This window comes from Fusarium mangiferae (genome assembly GCF_900044065.1).
Source record: "Fusarium mangiferae strain MRC7560 genome assembly, contig: FMAN_scaffold004, whole genome shotgun sequence".
NCBI classification, from domain to species: Eukaryota; Fungi; Ascomycota; class Sordariomycetes; order Hypocreales; family Nectriaceae; genus Fusarium; species Fusarium mangiferae.
The window spans coordinates 505,866-527,583 of NW_024573924.1; the positions used below are offsets into that span (position 1 = coordinate 505,866).

The 21,718-nt window shown below is 49.3% G+C and overlaps 9 protein-coding genes across 9 annotated transcripts; 5 read left to right on the forward strand and 4 right to left on the reverse strand.

The window, feature by feature from the left end:
* Positions 1–345: 345 nt before the first annotated feature.
* Positions 346–1,318, forward strand: FMAN_08747 (uncharacterized protein; the record flags this gene model as incomplete). Its single annotated transcript, XM_041829512.1, has 5 exons — positions 346–580; positions 639–816; positions 867–912; positions 963–1,068; positions 1,137–1,318. The coding sequence occupies 5 exons, from the start codon at positions 346–348 to the stop codon at positions 1,316–1,318; spliced, it is 747 nt and encodes a 248-aa protein (XP_041680267.1).
* Positions 1,319–1,810: 492 nt separating this feature from the next.
* On the forward strand, positions 1,811–3,948 carry FMAN_08748 (uncharacterized protein; the record flags this gene model as incomplete). The annotated part of the gene is made up of 3 exons (XM_041829513.1): positions 1,811–1,886; positions 1,937–2,025; positions 2,077–3,948. The coding sequence occupies 3 exons, from the start codon at positions 1,811–1,813 to the stop codon at positions 3,946–3,948; spliced, it is 2,037 nt and encodes a 678-aa protein (XP_041680268.1).
* A 760-nt stretch (positions 3,949–4,708) lies between these two features.
* Positions 4,709–8,569, reverse strand: FMAN_08749 (uncharacterized protein; the record flags this gene model as incomplete). The annotated part of the gene is made up of 1 exon (XM_041829514.1): positions 4,709–8,569. The coding sequence occupies one exon, from the start codon at positions 8,567–8,569 to the stop codon at positions 4,709–4,711; it is 3,861 nt and encodes a 1,286-aa protein (XP_041680269.1).
* A 1,474-nt stretch (positions 8,570–10,043) lies between these two features.
* FMAN_08750 (uncharacterized protein) lies at positions 10,044–12,431 on the forward strand (the record flags this gene model as incomplete). The annotated part of the gene is made up of 8 exons (XM_041829515.1): positions 10,044–10,122; positions 10,183–10,730; positions 10,788–11,024; positions 11,078–11,131; positions 11,181–11,448; positions 11,503–11,661; positions 11,711–12,025; positions 12,076–12,431. 8 exons carry the CDS (start codon positions 10,044–10,046, stop codon positions 12,429–12,431), a joined length of 2,016 nt encoding a protein of 671 aa, XP_041680270.1.
* A 360-nt stretch (positions 12,432–12,791) lies between these two features.
* Positions 12,792–13,173, reverse strand: FMAN_08751 (uncharacterized protein; the record flags this gene model as incomplete). The annotated part of the gene is made up of 2 exons (XM_041829516.1): positions 12,792–12,961; positions 13,014–13,173. 2 exons carry the CDS (start codon positions 13,171–13,173, stop codon positions 12,792–12,794), a joined length of 330 nt encoding a protein of 109 aa, XP_041680271.1.
* A 726-nt stretch (positions 13,174–13,899) lies between these two features.
* Positions 13,900–15,168, reverse strand: FMAN_08752 (uncharacterized protein; the record flags this gene model as incomplete). The annotated part of the gene is made up of 1 exon (XM_041829517.1): positions 13,900–15,168. The coding sequence occupies one exon, from the start codon at positions 15,166–15,168 to the stop codon at positions 13,900–13,902; it is 1,269 nt and encodes a 422-aa protein (XP_041680272.1).
* A 552-nt stretch (positions 15,169–15,720) lies between these two features.
* FMAN_08753 (uncharacterized protein) lies at positions 15,721–17,723 on the forward strand (the record flags this gene model as incomplete). The annotated part of the gene is made up of 2 exons (XM_041829518.1): positions 15,721–15,763; positions 15,838–17,723. 2 exons carry the CDS (start codon positions 15,721–15,723, stop codon positions 17,721–17,723), a joined length of 1,929 nt encoding a protein of 642 aa, XP_041680273.1.
* Positions 17,724–18,112: 389 nt separating this feature from the next.
* FMAN_08754 (uncharacterized protein) lies at positions 18,113–18,664 on the reverse strand (the record flags this gene model as incomplete). The annotated part of the gene is made up of 1 exon (XM_041829519.1): positions 18,113–18,664. One exon carries the CDS (start codon positions 18,662–18,664, stop codon positions 18,113–18,115), a length of 552 nt encoding a protein of 183 aa, XP_041680274.1.
* A 497-nt stretch (positions 18,665–19,161) lies between these two features.
* Positions 19,162–20,593, forward strand: FMAN_08755 (uncharacterized protein; the record flags this gene model as incomplete). The annotated part of the gene is made up of 2 exons (XM_041829521.1): positions 19,162–19,771; positions 19,827–20,593. 2 exons carry the CDS (start codon positions 19,162–19,164, stop codon positions 20,591–20,593), a joined length of 1,377 nt encoding a protein of 458 aa, XP_041680275.1.
* Positions 20,594–21,718: the final 1,125 nt, after the last annotated feature.

Sequence of the window (21,718 nt, forward strand, 5' to 3'; positions counted from 1 at the left end):
CTTTGTTTAGTATACATGGTGTTTTAATGACTGTTTTGAAAATCAGGACTTGCTTGCATATGGAACAATCCAAACTGTAATCGTGAATCAGATATCTCAATCCAATGTCGACAGAATTTGAACATTTTTAGCTCACACTGGTTCTCATGAGACGTGCTTCATCATGGCTGGTGGATCTGGCAGACCGTGTATACTGTGCCGAATACAGTGCTAATATCTCGATCATCATGCGAAATCTAACCATGATAAATATTTACACTGTACATCGCAAAATTTCTTGTTGACGTTGGAGAAATCTTAAACGAAAGAATTCAACAACACCATAATCAAGACACAGCCTGCATCATGTCGACTACTAAAAAGCGTCAAGCGGAGGATACTCCTGTCCAGCCAAGGCCGAAGAAAAGCAAAAAGAGAAAGGCGAATGCACCAGATGATGAACTTCTCGATACTGAGCTTGGTCTCAACACGCTCTTCACCAAAATGGACAACCAACTCCTGGCCGATCATCTTGCCCAGAAGTTGGGTCGCTTTGGCACTGACTTGAGCGCTGTTGAGATTTCCGATATGACTGTATCAGGTAGGAATTCCTGTTGCCGATTGCCATTTTTATTGAAATCTCACTCACAAACTCCCAGCCAACGCGATTCAAGATACCACCTCATGGCAAGATTCAAGAACATTGGATAAATTTCCCGACTTCCTGGAGAAGGTGTCGGAGGACCCCGAAGGTTTAAAGAAGGCGCCCAAGAAGAAGGGATCGCCCCATACCCTCATTGTTGCAGGAGCGGGTTTGAGAGCTGCAGATATTGTCAGGTGCGCTACTGCGACTCGGTTTGAGACGTACAAAGACTGACTGTGAGCAGGTCGATGCGCAAGTTTCAGAGCAAAGAGAATTCAATTGCGAAATTGGTGTGTCCCTCTTCAAAATGAACGGGAATGACATGGCTAACACATACCAGTTCGCCAAGCATATGAAAGTTGAGGAGCAAGTCAAGTTCCTCCAGAACCACAAAACTGGCCTCTGTGTCGGTACACCTGCCCGACTTATGGATCTCATCGACAACGGTAAGTTCGATCTAGATCCTTCCCTTCCCCGTCTCCCTCAAGTCACAGGCAGGCACTGACTCCAGCAGGCGCACTCTCCTTGGATAACTTGAAGCGGCTAGTCGTTGATGCTTCACATATCGACCAGAAGAAGCGAGGCGTGATGGACATGAAGGAAACCATGATGCCTCTAGCTCGCTTCTTGTCGAGAAAAGAGTTCAAGGACCGATACGGCGACGAGAAGAAGCCGTTGGCTTTGTTGTTCTATTAGATGGATGTGATACCCTGACACAAGAAAAGTTTGATTCCGAAGACGCTGTTTCTGTTTGAGACTTACCCTCGATTGTTTACCTCATAGATCTTACCTACCCGATAGACTGTTTATATCTTCAATACAAAAGATGCATTCTCAGTTTTCCTTTCCTTCTTCCACTTTAGATGGTTTCCCATATGGTGGAAGGGGCCGCTCCCAGAACAGCAACTTGGCACCTGCTCCTACCCTCACCATCACCAGACACCACCTTCCTCAAATTTATCAGAACATCCGCCTACTTCTTAACCTCTCATGGCCCTACCGATCCTAGAATTTTCATCTTCATCCGTTGTCTTCGGCTTCAGCTCAAGCTCGTTTTTGGAACGCATCTCACACTCTTTTTGGAACCCGTCCCTCAATCACTCACTCACTTTTTTGGTACTGTCGTTTAAACCAGCACCCAATTTCTGCACGCTTCCCTCATAATAGCCACTTGCTTTCCATACAGCCATGCGCTCTCATTTGTTCGCTGGCTTATTATCGAGCCTAGCTACTCGTACATACAGCCTCGATACATCTACACCAGGTATGGACTCTGAGCCCAATATCAATGGATATTCTGACAAAAGATTGGAGAATGTGCTACCATTTGCTCTCGCGAACTTATGCACTATCATGGTATTCCTACTGTTGAAGGTCTCTGTCATGACATGGCTGTTCAACGAGTAAGTCATCGCTTCTATTGCATCGAGTAATGGGTCGCTGACTATGCACAGGAAATGTTCTCTTGCCTGGCCAGTTCTTGCACTGATCAGTATGGTCAAGCTTTGACATATACTATCTCCACTTGCTCTCATCGTGGTGCTACCATCAGTGATCTCCTTCCCGTGGAAATACAACATACGAGCCTTGCTACGAGACACTTCGTGCCGCTTGTCTCACGCTCTGATTCGGCCAGCTTTGGATTTGAAAGCCGTTTCAGTCTCTCTGTCGACTGCAAAGCCGGATCTGATGGCGTTCTCACATTGTCTCTCCCCGAATCCACCGCTTCAGTTCATCAACCTATTCCCGATGGCGGTTCCCCTACCTCAACAGGAGCTGTGAATGGCAACACCAATGCTGGAGCAGGCCCACCAGGTGGTGCCCCAGGCCCGAACCATGGGCCCTTACCAGGAAACACAGCAGGCTCAGGTGACGGTCAAGATAGTCCTTCAGGAGGCCCGAGTTCCGGAGGCGGTGGTGGCAATGATGGAACTGAGCCCTCAGACCCCAACGCGGATTGTGAAGATAACAACTTCAATAATGGACCTTCACCATCTGGCAACAATGATGGCCAATACCCGCCTGCCCCGGCTCCTGCCCCGGCTCCGGTTCCTGCCAACCCTCCTGCCAACAGCAATCCCCAGCCGGATGGTCAGTCCAACGGCCCTCCTGCGCCAGGACCAGATGCTACCGGTGGGAACAGTTCACCTGGTGATCCCCATCAAGGCGATACAGGACAATCACAGCCTCAACCCGCACCCGCACCTGCACCTGCACCTTCAAACCCGGATGGAGGCGACGGGGCGCCAAATCAAGATGGAACCGGCGGACCGGGAGAAGATTACAATGAGAACGCTCCTGGAAACAATGCTGCTCCAGCCTCTCCTCCAAACACTGGCAGCCCAGTGGACTGCTCTATCGATACCAACAATCCAGCATGCGCCAACCAGAATCAGCTGCCTGCCGGACCGCCAGCACCTCATCCGCCAGCACCTCAACCGCCAGCACCTCAACCAGCACCACAACCTCCAGCGCCAGATTCTCCCACTCCTCAAGGGCCCCCTCCCGGCCCTGCTCCTGCTCCTGCTGGTCACAATCCTCCCTGTGGTGCTGGAGACAGCACACCAGACTGCCCTGCCGCTCATCAACCTCCAAAGAACGATGGCAGCAGTGAAAATGCGTGCACAGACCCTGACTCGAACGCTGGCTGTGGCTCTTCTGAGCCTTCATCGCCCCAGCCGCCTCCCCAGACAGCACCCCCAACTGTTCCAAATAATTGCCCCGGGGACGAAAACTCACCTTGTAACGATGGAAATGATGGGGGGTCTGATCCAGGATCTAGCAGTCTGCCTGCAAACCCTCCGTCGCCGAATAGTCCTGATGTGCCTCCTCCCGATGTAGGACCTTCACCTGCTGCCCCTCCTCCTCAACCAAACACAAACGGTAATCATGACAACGGGGCCTCTTGTGCTGGAAAGCCTGGCCCTTGTCCTTCGAATGGTGGCCCAGGAATTCCGGAGCCAGCCAATCCTCCTTCTCCTGCATCCCCGCCTTCAACTCCCCCCGAAGGCCAAGCCCCTAGCGGTTCTCAAGATAGTGATGGTACTGGACAGGAAAGGCCCGGTAAAGGAAGTGACAACGGTGATGGCGGGAAAGGGAACAGTGATCTCAGACCCCAAGCACCAGAAATCACAGCACCACCTTCACAGCCCGCTCTGCCTGCACCAGCAGTTCCAGCCCAGCTTTCAGGACCTCCTGTTCAACCAAGACCCCCTCAGCCTACCGCTTCCAACGCTGTGGGCGGCGCTCACGAGGGGCCTCAAGTCATCACGGTGATTATACCAACTCAAGTAGAGAGCACAGCAACAAAGGTCATGACAGTCTAGCCGACAAATGGCCCTTCAATGTACTCATCACCAACTCAATTGAAGGAACGTGCCATGGCTGACATAAAACGAAGGCAAGAGAATGGTCAAGAACTTGACACTCCTGGCAACGACACCCCTGCCTTGTCTGCAGCTTCAGCGGCATCAGCTGTCCAGGCAGATCTTCCGACAGAGTCGGGCATGCCCGAACCTTCGTTCGTTGTTTCAAACGACTCGACGAGAGCCCACTGCCTCTCACGGACCTCACTGACTTTTGCTGTTCTGGTAGTGTTTGTAGCAAACTTTTCATGGCTACTGATCTGATGCTATGACCTACATTCTTTGTGCTTATAGGCCTCGGTGCCTCGTAATGTGGGGGTTAAGGACATTGCATTGCTTTAGAGAAATCTGTATTGATTGGTGGTTTAGATAGTAGATGATGGTGGATGAAGCACGTGAAATGGTATGGTAATATTGTAGCTCCTATTATTATAGCAACATACCCAAATGCAATGACTTGTTCCTGAACGATTTGTACTCGAAAATACATTGCGATTATTTCAAAAGTTTGTCATATAGGTAACTATAAGAATCAATATACAGAGTTGTTCAAGACCTCACTTTAACATTATCTGCCCTCATGAGGTAGCTAGATGATTCAGGGCCACGCTGCTCCATAACCGCCATCTTTTGAGCTTATGCCTGTTTTTTTGTGCTCAGTAGGAAGTGATCATCGATTGAGGTTCATCTCATACTTTCGTAACTGAATGTCCAGTCTCACTCATTTATACCATGTCTTATCGGCATCCTTCAGCAATCCTTTGAACTTCATCCCCATTGTCCTCATTGCTTCATCTTCACAGGTTTCCCACCTCCGCATCAACAGTCTGACATCTTCAACGACATTTTCATCCTTTGGATCCTTTGCCTTAGTGAGTATATGACCAATGATCTCCCAACAGAGATAGTCCTTGAGTGTTGGCTGTTCTGTGGAAGCAAGATCATAGTCCTGCAATTCTGCCAAAATGAGTGCAAAACGGCCGAATGACTGTGTGAGGGACCAGTAATCAAACTCCTCCTTGAGCTTCTGGAAGTCCATATGGTACGGGTGATATTGGCGGCTTCCGAGGTCCCCGATGAGCTTGTAAAGCTCTTCTGTGAATGCCTTATTTTCTTCATATGTTCCATCGGACAAGGGCACAGGTATCGTTTTTAGTTTCATCTGAAACACGCTGGGCAGCCTGCGAGGCTCTGTTTCCTTACTGCGGATACTTTCTTGAACTTCCTCTGTCTTGGAGATTATCTTTTTGATAACGGGCACAGAGTTTTCCATCCAGTCGTTCCAGTTTTGTCGATCCTTAAACCGTGCGCCACTAAGCCTCATGACAAGTGTCATCACCATGTCGGCTTGTCCAATCTTGAGCAGCCTCTCAATGTACTCGATCACGAACGACTGAAGCATCTCCAAAGACACTCCATTTTCAGCCAGCTTGGGCTCTCGGTCGGCAGCGCTCTGCTGTACCATGGCCGCAGACAGCATGATTCCAAACTTGAACGAATCACGTCCGGGGTTGGAAAACTGCGAAAGCCAATGCCTGCCTGCCTTTGAGTTGACGAGATCCCGGTCCTCTTGGATGGCCTTTGTGATGCGTTGTATGCCAGGGCTGGGATCAACATTGATGAGAGCGGCGGAGCGAACCATTTGGAAGACTGATACAGGTGTGTAGGGTTGGAGTTGTCCATAAAGAGCAGATACTGTAGTGAGATGAACAGGGAGATGGGGAATCTCTTCCTCGAGAGAGAAGTTGTTTTTACTCAAGAAGAGTTTCATCCAGCGCGTGTTGTTGTCAGCAGATTTCTCAACTGCGCCCATAACGAGTGATGCGAGCCTCTTTTTATCTTCTTCGCTCAAACTTTGTCCCCTAACCTTCAAGATCAAGAGCTGGAGAAGGGGAGTTTCATCGCCAATCTCAGGCAGTGGAGCCTCCTGGGCTGAAGCAGCAACCCAATCAGCTTCAGTCAGCCCGCGTCTCTCATTGAGCTGTGCGGCTGCTGGAACAATATAGTCCCCAAGTGCGTCAAGGATGCGTTTCCGTAGACTTGGTGGGCAAGTAGGTTCCTCCAAGATTGCAAAGAGACTGTTGGTGATGGTGATTCGGATATCGATGTGTCGTGCTTCCGCAAGGAGACCAACAAGAATTGCACATGCTGAATACGGATCCATGAACAAGTTGTACTGCAAGATCTGGGCGAGCATCTTGACGGTAGTAACCTTGATGGATGGCCCCTGAGAGGGCCTGGGACCTGCTGATGCGTCCCCCTCAGTGGTTTCCTTGGATCTTTCTGCCTGTTCTTTAGCGTCCGTGTTCTGATTTTGTTCTCGCATCTTCTCCTTTATCGCACTGGCCATTGTGTGTAACATTTCCTTTGCTGGCTTGGCTGGAAGCACAGAGAGGAAGCCAACGCTGAGAAGATGGCGGTGCCAAGACGAGTTTTCTTTGGCGCCTTCACTGTCCAGAACCAAGTCACGAATGAAGGGACATGCTAGTGAAGGCTGATCGCTAGAAGCCAGACGCTCAATGACGAAGACGATATCGTGCATCTGGGCACTTATGGCTTCGGATCCCAGTCGTTCCCTTGTCCTATCGATAAGGAAGCGTGCCAGCTCTGCAAGTAAAGGAGGCGACAGAGATGTCCTTGAAAGTGAACGATATACGTAGCTACCCTTGACAGACTCGCGATTGGATGAAGTGGTAAGAGAGTCGAAAAGCGAACCGCCGTGTGCTGTCGACAAAGCCGGATTTCGAACTATAGCTCCGGCTTCAATGAGTAAATCCGTTGTTGGCTTCCAGACGATCTCCATCATGTCCCTTTCACACTTTTCACGATCGGCCGTTGAGCATTTTGCAAGGTTCTTGAAGAACATTTCCAATCTGCTCATACGTTGGCCTGTTACAACCATGACGAGGTTGAACAGCCAGGTCCAATTCTGGGCTTTAAATCCAGGTTCTCCGACTGCGAGCGTTACAGTCTCAACAATATTGATGAGAACCTGGTTTGCAAACTTGATGTCTTTCTTGCGCAGGGCTGATGTGAATGACACAATAGCTTCAGGTGAGCTGACACGTTCATCTGGCATGGCACCCAGAACTTCTTCAATCTCCTTCGTCATGAAGACTTTCACACTAAACAAACCATGGCTTGTGAGCGAGTCCTTGATGAAACGCCGGGACCAGATAATAGTGTCGTTCAAAGTCTGTAGGTCTCCAATAGCGATACAGAGATTCAAGGCAGCTCTAGCCCAATATGCGCGCTCGACAGCCTCGCGAGCCTGTTGAGCGTTCATTTTCCGTTCATTTACGAGGCCAATGGCACGACCAAGCCATCCCTGGTGCTCATCTTGTGTGTTCGATTTGCGGATCAGCAACGCCCTTACGATTTCGACGTCTCCGAAGCCGCTGTGTTTGATATGTCCTTGCGACTGATTGAGTATTGTTCCAGCCCGATTCGCAACTTGGACGAAGTTGTTCTTGGGAAATAGGCTTTCTAGCTTCTCAAAAAGCTGTAGTGACTTCTTGTAATTGATGATGAAGAACAGATCTGAAGGCCAGGCTCTTTCAGGAAGATCCTTGAGTCTGGCCAGGTCTTGTTCCGAGTCGCTCTCGATGTCGATTTTATAGTTTGTGTGATGCTGGATGAAGAGGCGAAATAAGTCATATCTGCCATCGATATCTAGCTCCCAAGAAACCCACAGAGTTTGACGTATTCTTTCTAAGTCGATGGGTGGTTTCTCGCTCGGCAATAGCTGGATCGCCTGTACCAAACGAGCTTGATACTGTCTCTTGCTTTCACTACCATCGGCAGCCTTGGCCCACCGATCGACAGTGTACTGAAGCAAGCCACCTTGTCTTAGAACAAGCTGCCCGGAAATCTCTCCGTGTTTTTGGATACATTCGAGTACGAGGCTGAGATATTTAATGCGCCTCTCGTCGTCGTATCTGCTCTTGAGGAGGCGCTTGAGAACTGGCATAGCCACTTCATCTATCAAATCATATGGGACATGAACCTTACCCTCTTTTGCGAGGAGTGTCGTCAATACCCTCTCGCAAAAAGCGATGTTGCCGCGAAAGAGTCTCCTATGCTGATAGAACTTGATATCTTTGTCCTTGCAGAAGATCTCAGTGAGGAATTTATCCTCGTGTTGCTCTCGATGGCCTAGAAAGAGACGTTTGTTCTGTGGCGCCGTCCACTCAATCTTCCTATCCTTCTCGTACCTGTTTACCAGCTCAAGGTTACAGGCTGGAATTATGTATTGATAGAAGCTAGTGAGAGGTCTGTCATCTTCTCGCCCCTCGTAGAGTATCGTGACCAACTCTCCAAGAGCAGCGCGCCTTTGGGGCTGTGCCTTCTCAGCTGAAGCGGTCGATCCCAGACGCTTGCACATATCACGCACGTCTCGGATGCTGAACTCGGCCATCAGACGGGCCAGTCCTGAAGCTCCTCCCACAGCATCCCATGCTTGCTGGAAGCGGTCTTCACGTCGTAGGGCTTTTGTGAATTGGCGAATAGTGAGCTTTCTCTTGATGGCACTCTCAGTCTGGCGGAGATCGTCTATGATTTCTGATTCTTTGCGGCGCGTCATTTTAGTGCAGAATAAAATGTAATAGTCGTTGAGATGATGTTTTGTTGCGAGATGAAGCATGAGAGCGGTCACTTAAATAGTGTCAGCTCAGGTACTACTATTATATGCAGCAGCCTAAGACGGAAAAGCGTCCGCCGGCGAGACCAAGAAGGAAATACCCGAAAGACCTGACAGTAGCGACCAAAGTAAGGACTAGCAGCAGATCTTTTGGACAAGCCAATAGATATTTGCTTCCATCCCCAACTTGGTAGTGCCTCGCATCCACTTGGTTTTGTCTATTATCTTCGTCTCACATTGAAGTCCACAAGGCTCGACTTTAACGATCAAATTAGATCATAATGCCAGGATGATTCTTTGACTAGTCTCAATTTGTGCTACTTTGAAAGATATAATTGGTTTATACGGATTCCATGGGATCATCATGCTGTGATACTCCACTTGTTGGATCGGCGTATGACTGATATAGCTGAAGCGGTGGGGTGGAGTGGCAACAGGTTGACTCGACTTGTAAGCATCAAGGTCAAGCTTACTGCAAAAGTATTTGCGTCTGCAAACTGTATTCATACCATTAGCCCAAGTCATGCTGACTCGTTGTACCAGATCGGAGGATAATCCCTTTTGTGGTACTCACAGGCAAACAGATGTCACCTTGTATTCAGGATGCGGACCACCGTGGTGTAAGTCTAAGCCAAAGCAACTCATCCACGGCGTGGCAAAGCGTAAAGAGATCTTTGGGGCCAGATTTGATCTGTTATCGTCTTCTTCTAAGCTAAGCGGCTTTGTTACACAAAGTCATGCAGTTGAGCTTTTGTCATGCGGTTTGCCTCTTGTTTGACAATCCCTCCGGGACCATTCTTGTGATTTGAGTCACCAGTTGCCAAAGTCTGATAAAACAGTCTGTTTAATAATGCATAAATATCCTAGACAATACCATCAAACAAGGCCCGAGTGTTTGTAAAGGGCAGTGAAATACCTATAGAATCGCTATTGCTTGATGTTCACAAACTATCCAGAGCCTATTTCATAGGAACTCCTACAGTCGTCTTGAATCTCTGTTAATTAGTTGAAACCATTTATATGTTATGCTTCAAGACCTCAGATGTTTGCCTGTTTCCTCCATGCCCAGGTATATTTGGTGAAGTTGACCTTTGCCATCATCACACACACTTGCAGGAACCATTCAGCCATACTCTTGAGAGCTCGGGACAAACCTTTCCAAGTTTATCTGTTTAGAATTCAAGCAAATAAAAAAACCAAAAGAAACCGGGTGCCTATTAGGTAATGCCCGCAGTGATTCACGAACCAGACACACACAAGCGACACTGCTCGCAACTGCAGGCTCTTCTGTGCCTTAAAACCCCTGACTTCGTTCCGTTTTCTTCTCTGTTCTTTTAAAGCCACACAACTCTTCAACTCCAATAATTTTCATCGATTCTTGCTCAATATTATCTCGCCATCTTCCAACTGCCTAACCATGTCGTCCTCGGGGAATCCGACGGGCTGGAATGATGGTCCTTGTTCGGTCAAAGACTCCGACAGTGAGGACAGCGAAGGTATCTTATTTATTTCCCTTAGATTGTCCAATACTAGTGATGGCTAACCACAATATCTAGTTCAAGTTGGCGAAATTGGACATATCTGCGAAGTCAGAGATGCCTTTGCCGAATTCGACAAATCTGGCCAGTTGGTCAAATGGCTCGACGAGATCCCCGATAAGAGCCCTGAACTCGAGGAAGAAGAGCTAGTCCTCAAGGCTAAACGGATTCGCGATACTTATGCTATCGTCTGTGGTCGCTACCCAACCGAGGAAAATACCTGGGAGGTTCGGACCATCTGGATCAACAATCCCATTCTGCAGGATATTCTACGAGAGATTGCTGATCCTCTTGAGTGGGGTTCCAGAGATGAAACTATCAAGTTTCAAAAGCCGTTTGTCCGCTTGGTTCATCACTGGGAGCAATTGTGCGAGTTAGCAGATGTCGATGCTGGTTCCGAGACCCAGAAGTTCATGAAACTATTCACGGATTTACTCAGGGGCAAACTGCGAGATACTCTCATCCGAGTCAAGAAGATCATGAAGACTGGATGTGCTGCTTACAGTGACCTTCAATTTGTCTTCAAGCCTGGTCAGCTCTTCTTTGACTCCCGCTCTCCTATGGACGCAGGCATTTGCCAGTCTTACAAGTATGGTGAAGTTACAGTCGATCAAGTTGAGTAGGATGGAGAGGAGTATCGCTCGGCCGAGTCGACCTTCTCTATGCCCTACTTCGGCGACATTCGGCCTATCTCCGAACTCAGCGTCCGACCAGCATGGGCCTGTTCAGAAGATGACATCAAGAGCATGAAGGCTGCTCTCGTCGAACGTGGCCGCAAGTATGAAGCACTACGAGGCATTCATTACCGCTTTTATCCCGGTATTCTAAAGAAAGAGCACACTCATTGTGAAGCTAAGGCAGTAAGAAACTCAGTGAGCTTCTGATGTAGAAAAACATATTAACAATCGAGTAGTCAGGTTGGGGGCAAGCCAGCATCCCAAGTATCCCAAGCCTCCCCACTCAAGCGGTACGGTTTCTAAATATGCTTGGAGTTGTTGTACTGACAGGGAATATAGATCGCAGGACGAGTAATCGTCGATGCGGCAGGTCAACATGGGCGTCAGGGTAGCTCCCCCGACCCCCTGTCCAGTCTTCGAATCAGCAGTGCAATGTACAGGAACGGACAATATTCCAAGGCCCCTACTTCTAGTGACCACCAAGAGTCACAGGAAGATAGCGACTGGGAGTACGAAGAAGTCGAGGATCCCAAGCGCCTCACGGATGAGCAGGCTATGTTGACCGTTTCAACCGTGAAGTGTTTCTCGATCGAAAACAAGACGTGGTGTAAGTTCACACACACGAAGAGACTCATGCATAAATGCTAAGATCCTGTGCTAGGTACGGCCCGGATCGACGATCTCAGAGACATTGAATGGAACACACACGCCTTTGACAATCTCGTCATCGATGAAGCAGAGAAGAGACTCCTGGTCGGATTTATAGGTGCAGCAAATAACGGAAAGTTGCAGCATTTCGACGACTTTGTCAATGGAAAGGGTTTGCTTCTCCTCATCAATGGTTAGTCGTGAACTGACATTGGTCACAGGAAAGGGTCTTGTCATGCTCTTGTGTGGTCCCCCCGGTACGGGAAAGACATTCACTGCAGAATCTGGTTCGTTTCAGTGGTTTTCAACCAATGGACCCTTTGCTAATGGAAGCATAGTCTCCGAACATCTCAAGCGCCCTCTCTACCGCGTTGATACTTCGGACCTGGGGATGGATCCCAAGACTCTGGAGAGTAATCTCAAGACTGCTCTTGATCGCTGTGCCCGCTGGGATGCCATCCTATTACTTGATGAAGCCGATGTGTTCCTTGAAAAGCGCACCAGCAGCAATCTTACACAGAACGAGATGACTACCAGTAGGTTACTCCTTGTGGTTTTCGTGAATCTGTCTGACATGGCTTCCTAGTTTTCCTTCGCGTCCTGGAATACTACAAGGGCATCATGATGCTCACCACGAACCGCTACCTTGCAATCGATCCCGCGTTCGAGTCACGAATCGACCTTTCATTTGTCTTCCAGGATCTTGAGCCAGCCTCCCGAGCCAAGGTATGGTACAACTTTCTTATCAGAGAGGACAAGGCGTTGGCTGAAGACAACGATGCGATTGCGAAGCTGGCCAGCATGCCTCTGAATGGCCGACAGATCAAGAGCGCCGTCAAGACAGCACGAATCCTCGCTGCCAGCGAGAACTTGCCTCTTGCAGTTGATCATTTGCAGACGGTTGTTTTCATGCGAATGAAATCGTTGAAGATGCTGGAGTAGGTCGGGCGGTTGAAAGGCCTGGTATTCGTGGTAGTCGGAGGATTGGGATGTTCCTCCAACTCGGACATGGCCCTCATGCCGACTGCGTACAGTGGCTGGCTGGTGAGACTTTTTGGTGGCGATCTGCATCAAGACAGCATGGACTCGAGGTGATGAGTGGAAGGCAATGTCTCACCATGGTGAATAGGGAAAGGCAACTTGACAAAGGGGATAGCTTAAAGTAGCATTCACATCAAAAAGCAAGGGATTGTCTCATTAGAACATAATAGGGTTCGTGATCATTCAGGTGCTGTCGTCATCTAATCGTACATTGTTTGTTTTTGCTCATGCCTCTGAGCTCGCGTGACCCTCGACACCAGTTTAAGCTCCATATTTCTTGTCCTTGTCGGAGATGGGGAAATCGCTGCCTGTGGCGCTCTTGTACTGGTCGCGAATGGCATCGGAAATAGCCTCGTCCTTGGCCTGTTCAGCGGCGTTCTCGTTGCTCTGGTCGCCTCCGCCGAGGAACTTTTCCTGCACAAAGTCGACGGCTGCAACGGTTGTTAATACGGAGATACTTGGGAAGTCAATGGGGATAATTACCCTTGTCAAGACCATCCTCGTTCTTCTCGCCCTGCGCGCCACCGCCAGCCATTCCGTTGACCTTGTCCATGAAGCTACCGCCAGCCTCGGGAGGAGCTTGCTGGCCCTCGGTGTTGTTGGCGTTGTTGTTGCCACCAGCGAGATTCTTGACGAAATCCATGATGATAGCTTGAGTTTGGAGTTTAAAGTTGTAAGTTGTAGTATGTAGTTTGTAGGATGATGAGTATGAAGATGGAAAGATCAAGAAGCGGACGAGGTCTTCCCTTTTATACAACTAGTCACACTACACATCAGGCGGGGGAAGGAACAATTCTTGATTCACTGTATGGCAAGGAACCCACTGACGCAACTAAAAACAAGGGCATGTACGTGAGACCGGGGGATTTGTACTTTCGCAGCTGAAAATGATGTGCAGTGACGTTGACACCAAAATGTATTGGTGGACAGCTCGACAGGGATGGACAGACCAAGATAAGGTGCGGCGGTAGCATAAAGCTTAAGCTCGCGTGCCAAGTTTTAGGGCGATGAACTGCCTGGAGCGTCGAGCTGGAGCCCTGATGTGCGGGGTAAGCTTTGCTGCTCTACACCGCAGCTGGACCAACCTTGTGCTGGTGATGATATCACAGGAAATACATAATCGTTGGACATGCACAGCACGCATGCTTGGAATAAATGTGTAGCATTGTTGAAACATATGGGTATCATAAACCTAAACTCAGTCTTTGCCTCGCTTTCATCAACCCTGTCGATCGATGCCCAATCATAACCGGAATCTCTCGTCAGTCATCGCCGTTTTCGTTGTCGTATCGTCATGACTTTCCTTGGTCGTCAGCATAAATGCGTTTCTTTTATCTCATCGTAGTTTCATGGGTCGTGGTTATTATCGCTAGTCACGGGTATACATCCCATTGGCGTCGATGACAGCTTGACATCGGCGAGGCATGCTCTCAATGAGCGCTTTCAAATTCTCCTGTGGTATGTTGTTCCAGGTGCCTCGCACAACTTGTCGAATGCGCCACTCGGCGACCTCGCCGTAAAGAGAGCGTTCCTTGTCAACCTTGAGATTAGCCTTGACCCAGTTGAATATCTCGGTGATGGGGTTCAGGTCGGGTGAGGCAGGAGGGAAGTGCTCAGTGGGCATAAATCGCCCTCGCATCTCGTCCTTGACGGCAACAGCAGCGTGGGCACACATATCTGGACGCATAGCAAACCGAGATCCAGAAGGCTGATCGTTAATCCACTTGGAGAATCCTGGAAAGATGACCTTGTAGTGATTCACAGGACTGAGGGGGCCGAATTTGTTGTCCGCATCGCGACTCCAAGCAATGAGAGGGCCTTTGCCCGTGAGACCTGAGAAGTGGGCAAAAAACAGCTCACTGTCATTGCAGGTAGTGGGCTCGGCGGGCACATCGTTGATGCAGTCAAGGTGGTACTCCTCTTCTGACTGTCGAATGACCAAGGGTTCATGTGCGTCTGTAAGGGGAATGCGGACTTCTGCAGTGAAGATAACCTTGTTCCACTGCTCGATGGTCCAATTGACATGGGTGAGAGCGAATTCAAGCCGGAGCTTTCGGGTGTCCTCGTTAATGTAAGGTCGAACAACAGCCGGATACAACTTGTACCCGTAACGACCGAGAGCATTACGAATGGCAATATCTGAACTTTCCAATCCGAGGGTAGCAGCGATCTTAGAGAGTGGCATGCGACGGGCATGGGGAGAAGACTTGACGAACTTGACTAGCTCTCGGGCTTGAACAATGGTAGGGACTGAAGGTCGGGCGTCGGTGCAAAAGGGCTTGTCGGATATTTGACGAGCTTTGACGCGAGTCGCAGCACGAGTTAGAGGCTGAGTCCAGTTGACCCTTCGAGCGATAAATTCTTTAGGCAGTCCCTGGGCGTGAAATTGGACAGCATGGGCTCTCTGATGGCTTCTAGGAAGGCAAGCAGCACGCAAGAGTTGCTCAGTCTGCATAACCTCTTTCAGACGTTGCGGGTCATTACCAGCAAGTTGAGATTTGGTCTTGGAGAAGTGCTTGAATGAACTCTTGACCGTGTCAAGCTTGGAGTCGTTAACAGCCGCAAGGGCCTCGCGAGCAGCAAGCTCATGTTCGATCTTGGAGACAGTGCTGAGAATAGATTCGAGGGCTGCAGCCATTGTGACGCTTGAGAGCAATAGACTTGGGAAGTCAACGAGGAGAATAGCAAAGATTGTCGAAAGAATTGCAGCGAAGTGTGAATTCCACTTGATTGTTGGGTCTGATTGTTCTGGGGTAAAGATTGAGGACAATGGTACTGCACAGCAGGAATAGTTTGATGTGATTGAAGAAGAATTGCATGAGAGAGAGAGAGCTTGGGATGAGGATATGTAGAGGAGGGGTGTCATTAGCGGAGAGCTTAATGAGTACGGGAGCTCTGGACCAATGAGATGGAGCTTGTCAAGAGAGCTCATGAAGATGTCTCCACTTCTAACAGTGACCACACTGTGAGGGTTGAGGCGGTGCCTCTATTTCTGTGGCTTTGCGGGGTCCTTTTCTGGCCGGTTGACTCAAGCTTTGGTGGGGCGCAGAGTCTATCGCTATGACGCAGACGCTTGGCCTCAGCTGGGCTGTTAAAAAGTTCAAATATCGCGACAGAGTCGTCAGTTCAGTACAACTCCAATTCTCCCGCTAGGCTCTCTATACGCACGAAACCACGTACGTCAGTCGCCATGGCTAAGACGAACGAGGATCTTCTTCGGCGGCCCTTATATCGTATGTATCCATCTCATACCCCTCCCCCGCCATGGATCAGCGTGTCTCGATGTCGGTACTGACGAGTTAACCAGTCTATGACCTGCCTGCCGAAGTTTTGGACACTTTGGTGCTCAAATCTGATACAGACGCCGAAGCCGAGGCTATCGCTGCCGCCGAATCCTCAAAACAATCTTCTGAGAGCGCGTCGTCGTCGGATACGAATCTTGTCGGAACACAAGCGTGCTCTTTGTGTGGCCTCACATTCACAACTGTGATCGACCAGCGGGGACATCTCAAGTCTGACTTTCACCACTACAATCTTAAGCAAAAATTGCGAGGTCAAAAGCCCGTGTCAGAGACAGAATTCGAGAAGCTCGTTGGCAACCTAGACGAATCATTATCGGGTTCGGATTCAGACGAATCGGAAGAAGACGAGGAAGATGGTCGACAAGAATCAACACTGACTGCGCTGTTGAAGAAGCAGGCGAGATTGGCTGATAAAGCAAACGATTCGACGGTAGATGATGAGGACGAAACGGCAGGAAAGCCAGGTCGCGGTAAACCACCTCTGGTATGGTTTAGCTCTCCGCTGCTTCCAGAGAAGACCTACTTTGGCATGTACCGCGCAATCTTGACGGGCGAAGAACAAAGAAATCAGGATCTGGTGGAGGTGTTGAAGAAGAAGCAGGTTGAGCCTATATCCATGCCCAAGATTCCTAAGGAAGGCGCCTTACCAGAGGTCGCGTACAAGGGTCCTCATATCTTTCTCTGTATGATTGGAGGTGGCCACTTTGCGGCCATGGTTGTATCTCTCGCCCCACGACCCAACAAGAACGGCACAACCATGAATCGAGAAGCGACGGTGCTTGCTCACAAGACCTTCCATAGATACACAACCCGACGAAAGCAAGGTGGTTCTCAATCGGCCAACGATAATGCGAAGGGTGCTGCGCATTCGGCTGGTTCGAGTTTGCGACGATATAACGAACAGGCTTTGGTAGAGGATGTGAGAACCTTGCTCCAAGACTGGAAAGCCCTTATCGACACCTCAGAGTTGTTGTTCATCCGAGCAACAGGTATGACAAATCGAAGAACACTCTTCGGCCCCTACGAGGGACAGGTGTTGAAGCATAATGACACTCGGCTTCGGGGCTTTCCCTTCAGCACACGGCGAGCGACGCAGAATGAACTTATGCGATCCTTCATCGAATTGACGCGACTAAAAGTCCGTGAGATCGAGCCTGTGCAGGAACAGAAAAAAGACTCAGGGTCAGCGACTCCGACAAAGACGAGCACAAAGCCCTCAAAACCGAAGTTGACAGAAGAGGAAGAGACGGCTTTACTCCACACTTCTCAACTCCAAGCGTTTGTGCGAAGGTCGAAAGTCCCTGCGCTACTCTCATACCTGAAGAACAACAACGTATCAGCCGATTTCGAATTTCAGCCTGTAGAGCAAAACCACCACGCACCACGACCACTCCATCTTGCCGCTGCTCAAAACGCTGCACCATTAGTACTTGGCCTTCTCGTTCGCGGTGGAGCAGATCCTACAATAAAGAACAATGATAGCAAGACGCCTTTCGAACTCGCTGGCGAACGCTCAACACGGGATGCGTTCCGGGTCGCTCGCTCCGAGCTCGGAGAGTCTAAATGGTCCTGGGATGATGCAAAGGTACCGCCAGCCATGACCAAGGCTGAAGCCGATAAGCGTGACGAGAGAGAAAAGAAGGAAGCCAGTGACAAGGAGGCTGAGCGTCGGCGCGCTGAAGAGGAGCGATTACAGGTTGAAGGTCCAAAGGTTTCGGAAGGACGAAAACAGAAGGGAAATGCTTTGGCGGCGGGGCTCAAGAAGACACCACAGGAGAGGAGGGAGGCTGAAGAGAGAGGTTTGACGCCTGAGATGAGGATGAGGTTGGAGCGTGAGAGGAGAGCACGAGCTGCGGAAGAGAGGTTACGGAGGATGCAAGGGGGTGGATAAGCTTGAGTGGTACAATAGATCAATACTCGGAATAGACTAATGTCACTGCATACTGCATACTGCATCCTGGTTCTATTCGTGTCGACGTATGTCAAAAGTTCGTTAGGGTTAGGAGTTTTGGCCAATTTTGTGAACCCAGTTACTCAGCACAGTCAAGAAAGACTATAGTTACCATGAAGTGTTCTTAACTTCGAAATGAGGAATTTGATTGATGTTACCCGCTGAGATCCCTTCTTTATATATGACTGCATTCTAGTTTAACTCCACCGCCCATGCGGTAACTTCCAACTCCAATAACCCTTACATTATGTACGAGTGTCGCGATTTCTTCCGCCAACATATATATATATATCCTTACCAAGCCTTTCTCTATGGTCGTTCCCAGAATATCATTGCGAACTTTCCATTTCCATGTCAGTTGTTCCATTCGCTTGCAACTCAAGCAAGCCCAGCTCCTTGAGGTAAGATGCCAACAACTGTCCATAGATAGAGTCTTCAATCTGAACACACACCTTCATACCATTGTTCAAGGCAAGCTCCATGTTCGGCACTTCAATCCATTGTGCGGGCGGAAGTGAGACTCTGTCAAGCAAACCTCTCGCCATGGAGAAGATTACCTGCACCCATCCTATCTCATGGTGTATAATGACACGCACGGCGATATCATACCTTGTGTTGGGCAGAATAGGCTCGACGGAGCAGATGGTGTAGATTCCTCCTGCACTCCAAGGACGATGTTCAATGAGATGGGTGTTGGGGGGGATCTCAAGTGGTTTGAGAAAGCGAGAGAGGGTGCCGGTGATGAAACGGCATACTTCATCCTTTTTCGTGAGAATGGTGATGCCATCTGGTTTTCCCATCTCAGTAAGAGAGGCCTTGTTCTTGGGTCGTTCATATTGATCCCTGAAACGGACCTGTTTACATGTCCTGATTGGTGCCATACTGAGGATTGCTATGTGGGTTAGTTTTCTTGTGTCGTCGCTGGAGAGCAACTCTCAATGTCACACAATTTCTGGTCAAGGAGGAGGATCGAGGCTTTTTATGCATCTTCATTCTTATTTGTTCACAAGTTGGGTCTTTGTCCCGAGTGACGATGATCGTGTTCGCAGCGCAGCATATGCACAATGCTAGGTGACGGGTATGAACATATACTATCCTAATAAGACTGACTTTAGCTGCAAAACTGTCCAAATGCCTGATGCTAACCCGTACAGTCTTATATTTATTGGTTCTGTAAAAAAGAGCCACAATTTTATGGTGTCTGTTCAGATAGTGTTTCAAACTCAAAAGCATCAGGGCTTGCCTGTGTTGTTGAACAATCATTCTGGGCACCCAAGTGCTCACTCTAGGTTAGCAGATTGACCTTTGTCCTGACACCGTCCAACTGACGACGTCCTATGCCCAACCCAAAATTCGCTTAGAATTCCGCGGATACGAAATGCTGCCGCTATTTCATCGAATTTTGTGTTGTAGCTCCACTAGAGGCTCTTTCTGCACGTCTTTGAGACGATGTTGCTACCAATATCGCGTTTCTGGTCGAAGAGCAAAATCCACGCAAGCTGAAGAGTCACCAACCTATCAGCTTTACAGAAATGTCGAATACGTCGACAGATACTGCCCTGGGGGGTATCATCCCATCGATGTCAACGACAAGCTAAACCAGCGTTATCACATAGTTGATAAGCTGGGCCAAGGTGGCTATTCGACCATTTGGCTTGCCCGCGACCAAGAGCTCAACAAGTATGTTGCTATCAAAGTTGGCACTGCTGATCAAGTTTCGAAAGAGAGCGACATTCTCCTCCAACTGGCCGAAAATCCGACCAACCAGTTCTCTAGTCGTCTCATCACTCAAATACTTGATCATTTCACACTTCATGGACCAAACGGCACACACTCTTGCATTGTCACTGCACCCGCCAGATGCAGCGTGGCCGAAGCAATCAAGACATCCAGACAAATATCCTTTCAACCTGATGTGGCCAGGGCGCTGTCCGCACAGCTCATCATGGCAACGGCCTACGTCCACCAGGCCGGCTTCGTTCATGGCGGTGAGTACCTATCCTGGGTGCTCTAGCTACTTAGGCATCATCTGATGATATCTAGATATCCACCTAGGAAACGTGTTGCTCCAATTGCCTGGATCAGAGCTCGATCATCTCTCCATCCAGCAGGTGTATGAGAAATACTATAAACCAGACCCTTACCCAGTGACTAGGACCGATGGTCAGCCGGTCACCTCACCGTCAGTGCCAAAGAATTTATATACGCCAAACTGGCTCGGTAAACCCAGCGACGAGGTTGTATTGCCCGAAGCCAGGCTGTGGCTCTCCGATTTCGGAACAGCCTTCAATCCTTCGCAGGAGACGAGACTGCTGTCTTACACGCATTTGCAGAATCGACCACCAGAGGCAGTGCTTGATTCTACGAGGCCTTTAACATTTTCCTCTGATATCTGGAGCCTGGGACTTATGGTCTGGGAGTGCATGGGTTCCGGGCCATTCATGGGCGGCTTTCTCTTTGATGAGGACGAGGTGATTGCTGACCAGGTCGACGCGCTCGGTCCCTTGCCCCACGAGTGGTGGGAGAAATGGGAGACAAGAACAGCCGTATTTACTGAGGACGGACAGCGAAAGGGGGGGGTAGAGACGTGGCCGCTCCAGAAGCGATTTGATCTGGATATACAGAGAGGGAAGAAGGCGGAAAGGTTGGATGATGAGGAGTGCCGTGCCTTTTTAGATCTGATCAAAGGGATGCTACGCTTCAGACCAGAAGAGCGTATGACAGCTGAACAGCTTCTGCGATCGGAGTGGATGAGTAAGTGGGCTCTACCTCTTGCGAAGAAAGCTTGGGAGCGTAAACCCTTGGACTAAAAGGAACCTGACAAGCTGAACTCAAGAAAACGAGTTTGATAGTTCCGATGCTGGTTGAGCTCTCATTGTTAGTGGTATATAGACCATGACAGCCGTGATTTGCTAGACATCGGATTCATTGGAAGGTCAATGTCCAGTATCTAGCACGTTTCTCTTGCCAGATACCTCTCCAAGGCAAGTGAAAGGTCAGGTGAAAGTTCTTCCTACATCCCTTCCAAGCTGGCAAGCCAGTGTTTGACTTTTTCCAGCTTCGACATCGCCGTTTCGAATATAAAATGGCCAATGCGCATTCTAAATGCTCACCTCTTTGAGAAAGTCTATAATATGGGATTTTGTGCTCAAGTGGCTCCCATGGTGAAACTGGCCCCCGTCGATTCTTAGAATAATCACTGGTTATCACATGAAAGGCCCTGTTTGCTTTTGCAAAGCCTTTGCTTTCACTCTCGACAGATTTTGGTCACTTTACCTATCACAATTGTCTAGTGACTTGGCAATACGCGGATCCTGTCGGAACCTCTCAGTTCGCGGTAAAACTTCCAGCCTGTGATTGCTTAACCCCGTTGTCGACCGGAAGAACGACCAGGTTGAAGGAACCCGGGAAGAATTCCACCACTCAGCTCGAAAGAAACGCAGGGAAATAATGGAAACTTCCAAACTTCACAGCCACCTCCTAGCTCCCCGAAGTGGAAACGGAATCGGTCAAGTTCAGGTTGGCACAACCCGATGCGGCATCAGTCCGATCCTCAAATGGACGGAACTCGGAAGATAAATGCAGGTACAGGACGGAGTACGCTCGCAAGCCTGAACCCTTGTTGGGTCTTGTGAGCTCAATCAGGGTTGGCGGATGTGAATTGTCATAGAAACCTTTGGTTCCCCTGAGAGGTTGTAAAGCTACCGCCATACCCATGCAAGTGCTTGCAAGGAAACTGACAAGTGAACCAACTGAAATGTAACAGCAAACACACATGCCAGCTAGGCCAGGACTCTGCTCGATGCTAATGTGATGGGTGGTCTTTTTCTCTTGGCTGGACCGAGCTGCTGTAAGGCGAGTCAGCTCTGATCCGTGTAAGCTGTAGACAGTCCATGAAACGCCCGGAGGATAAAGAATGACGCTTGGATATGATG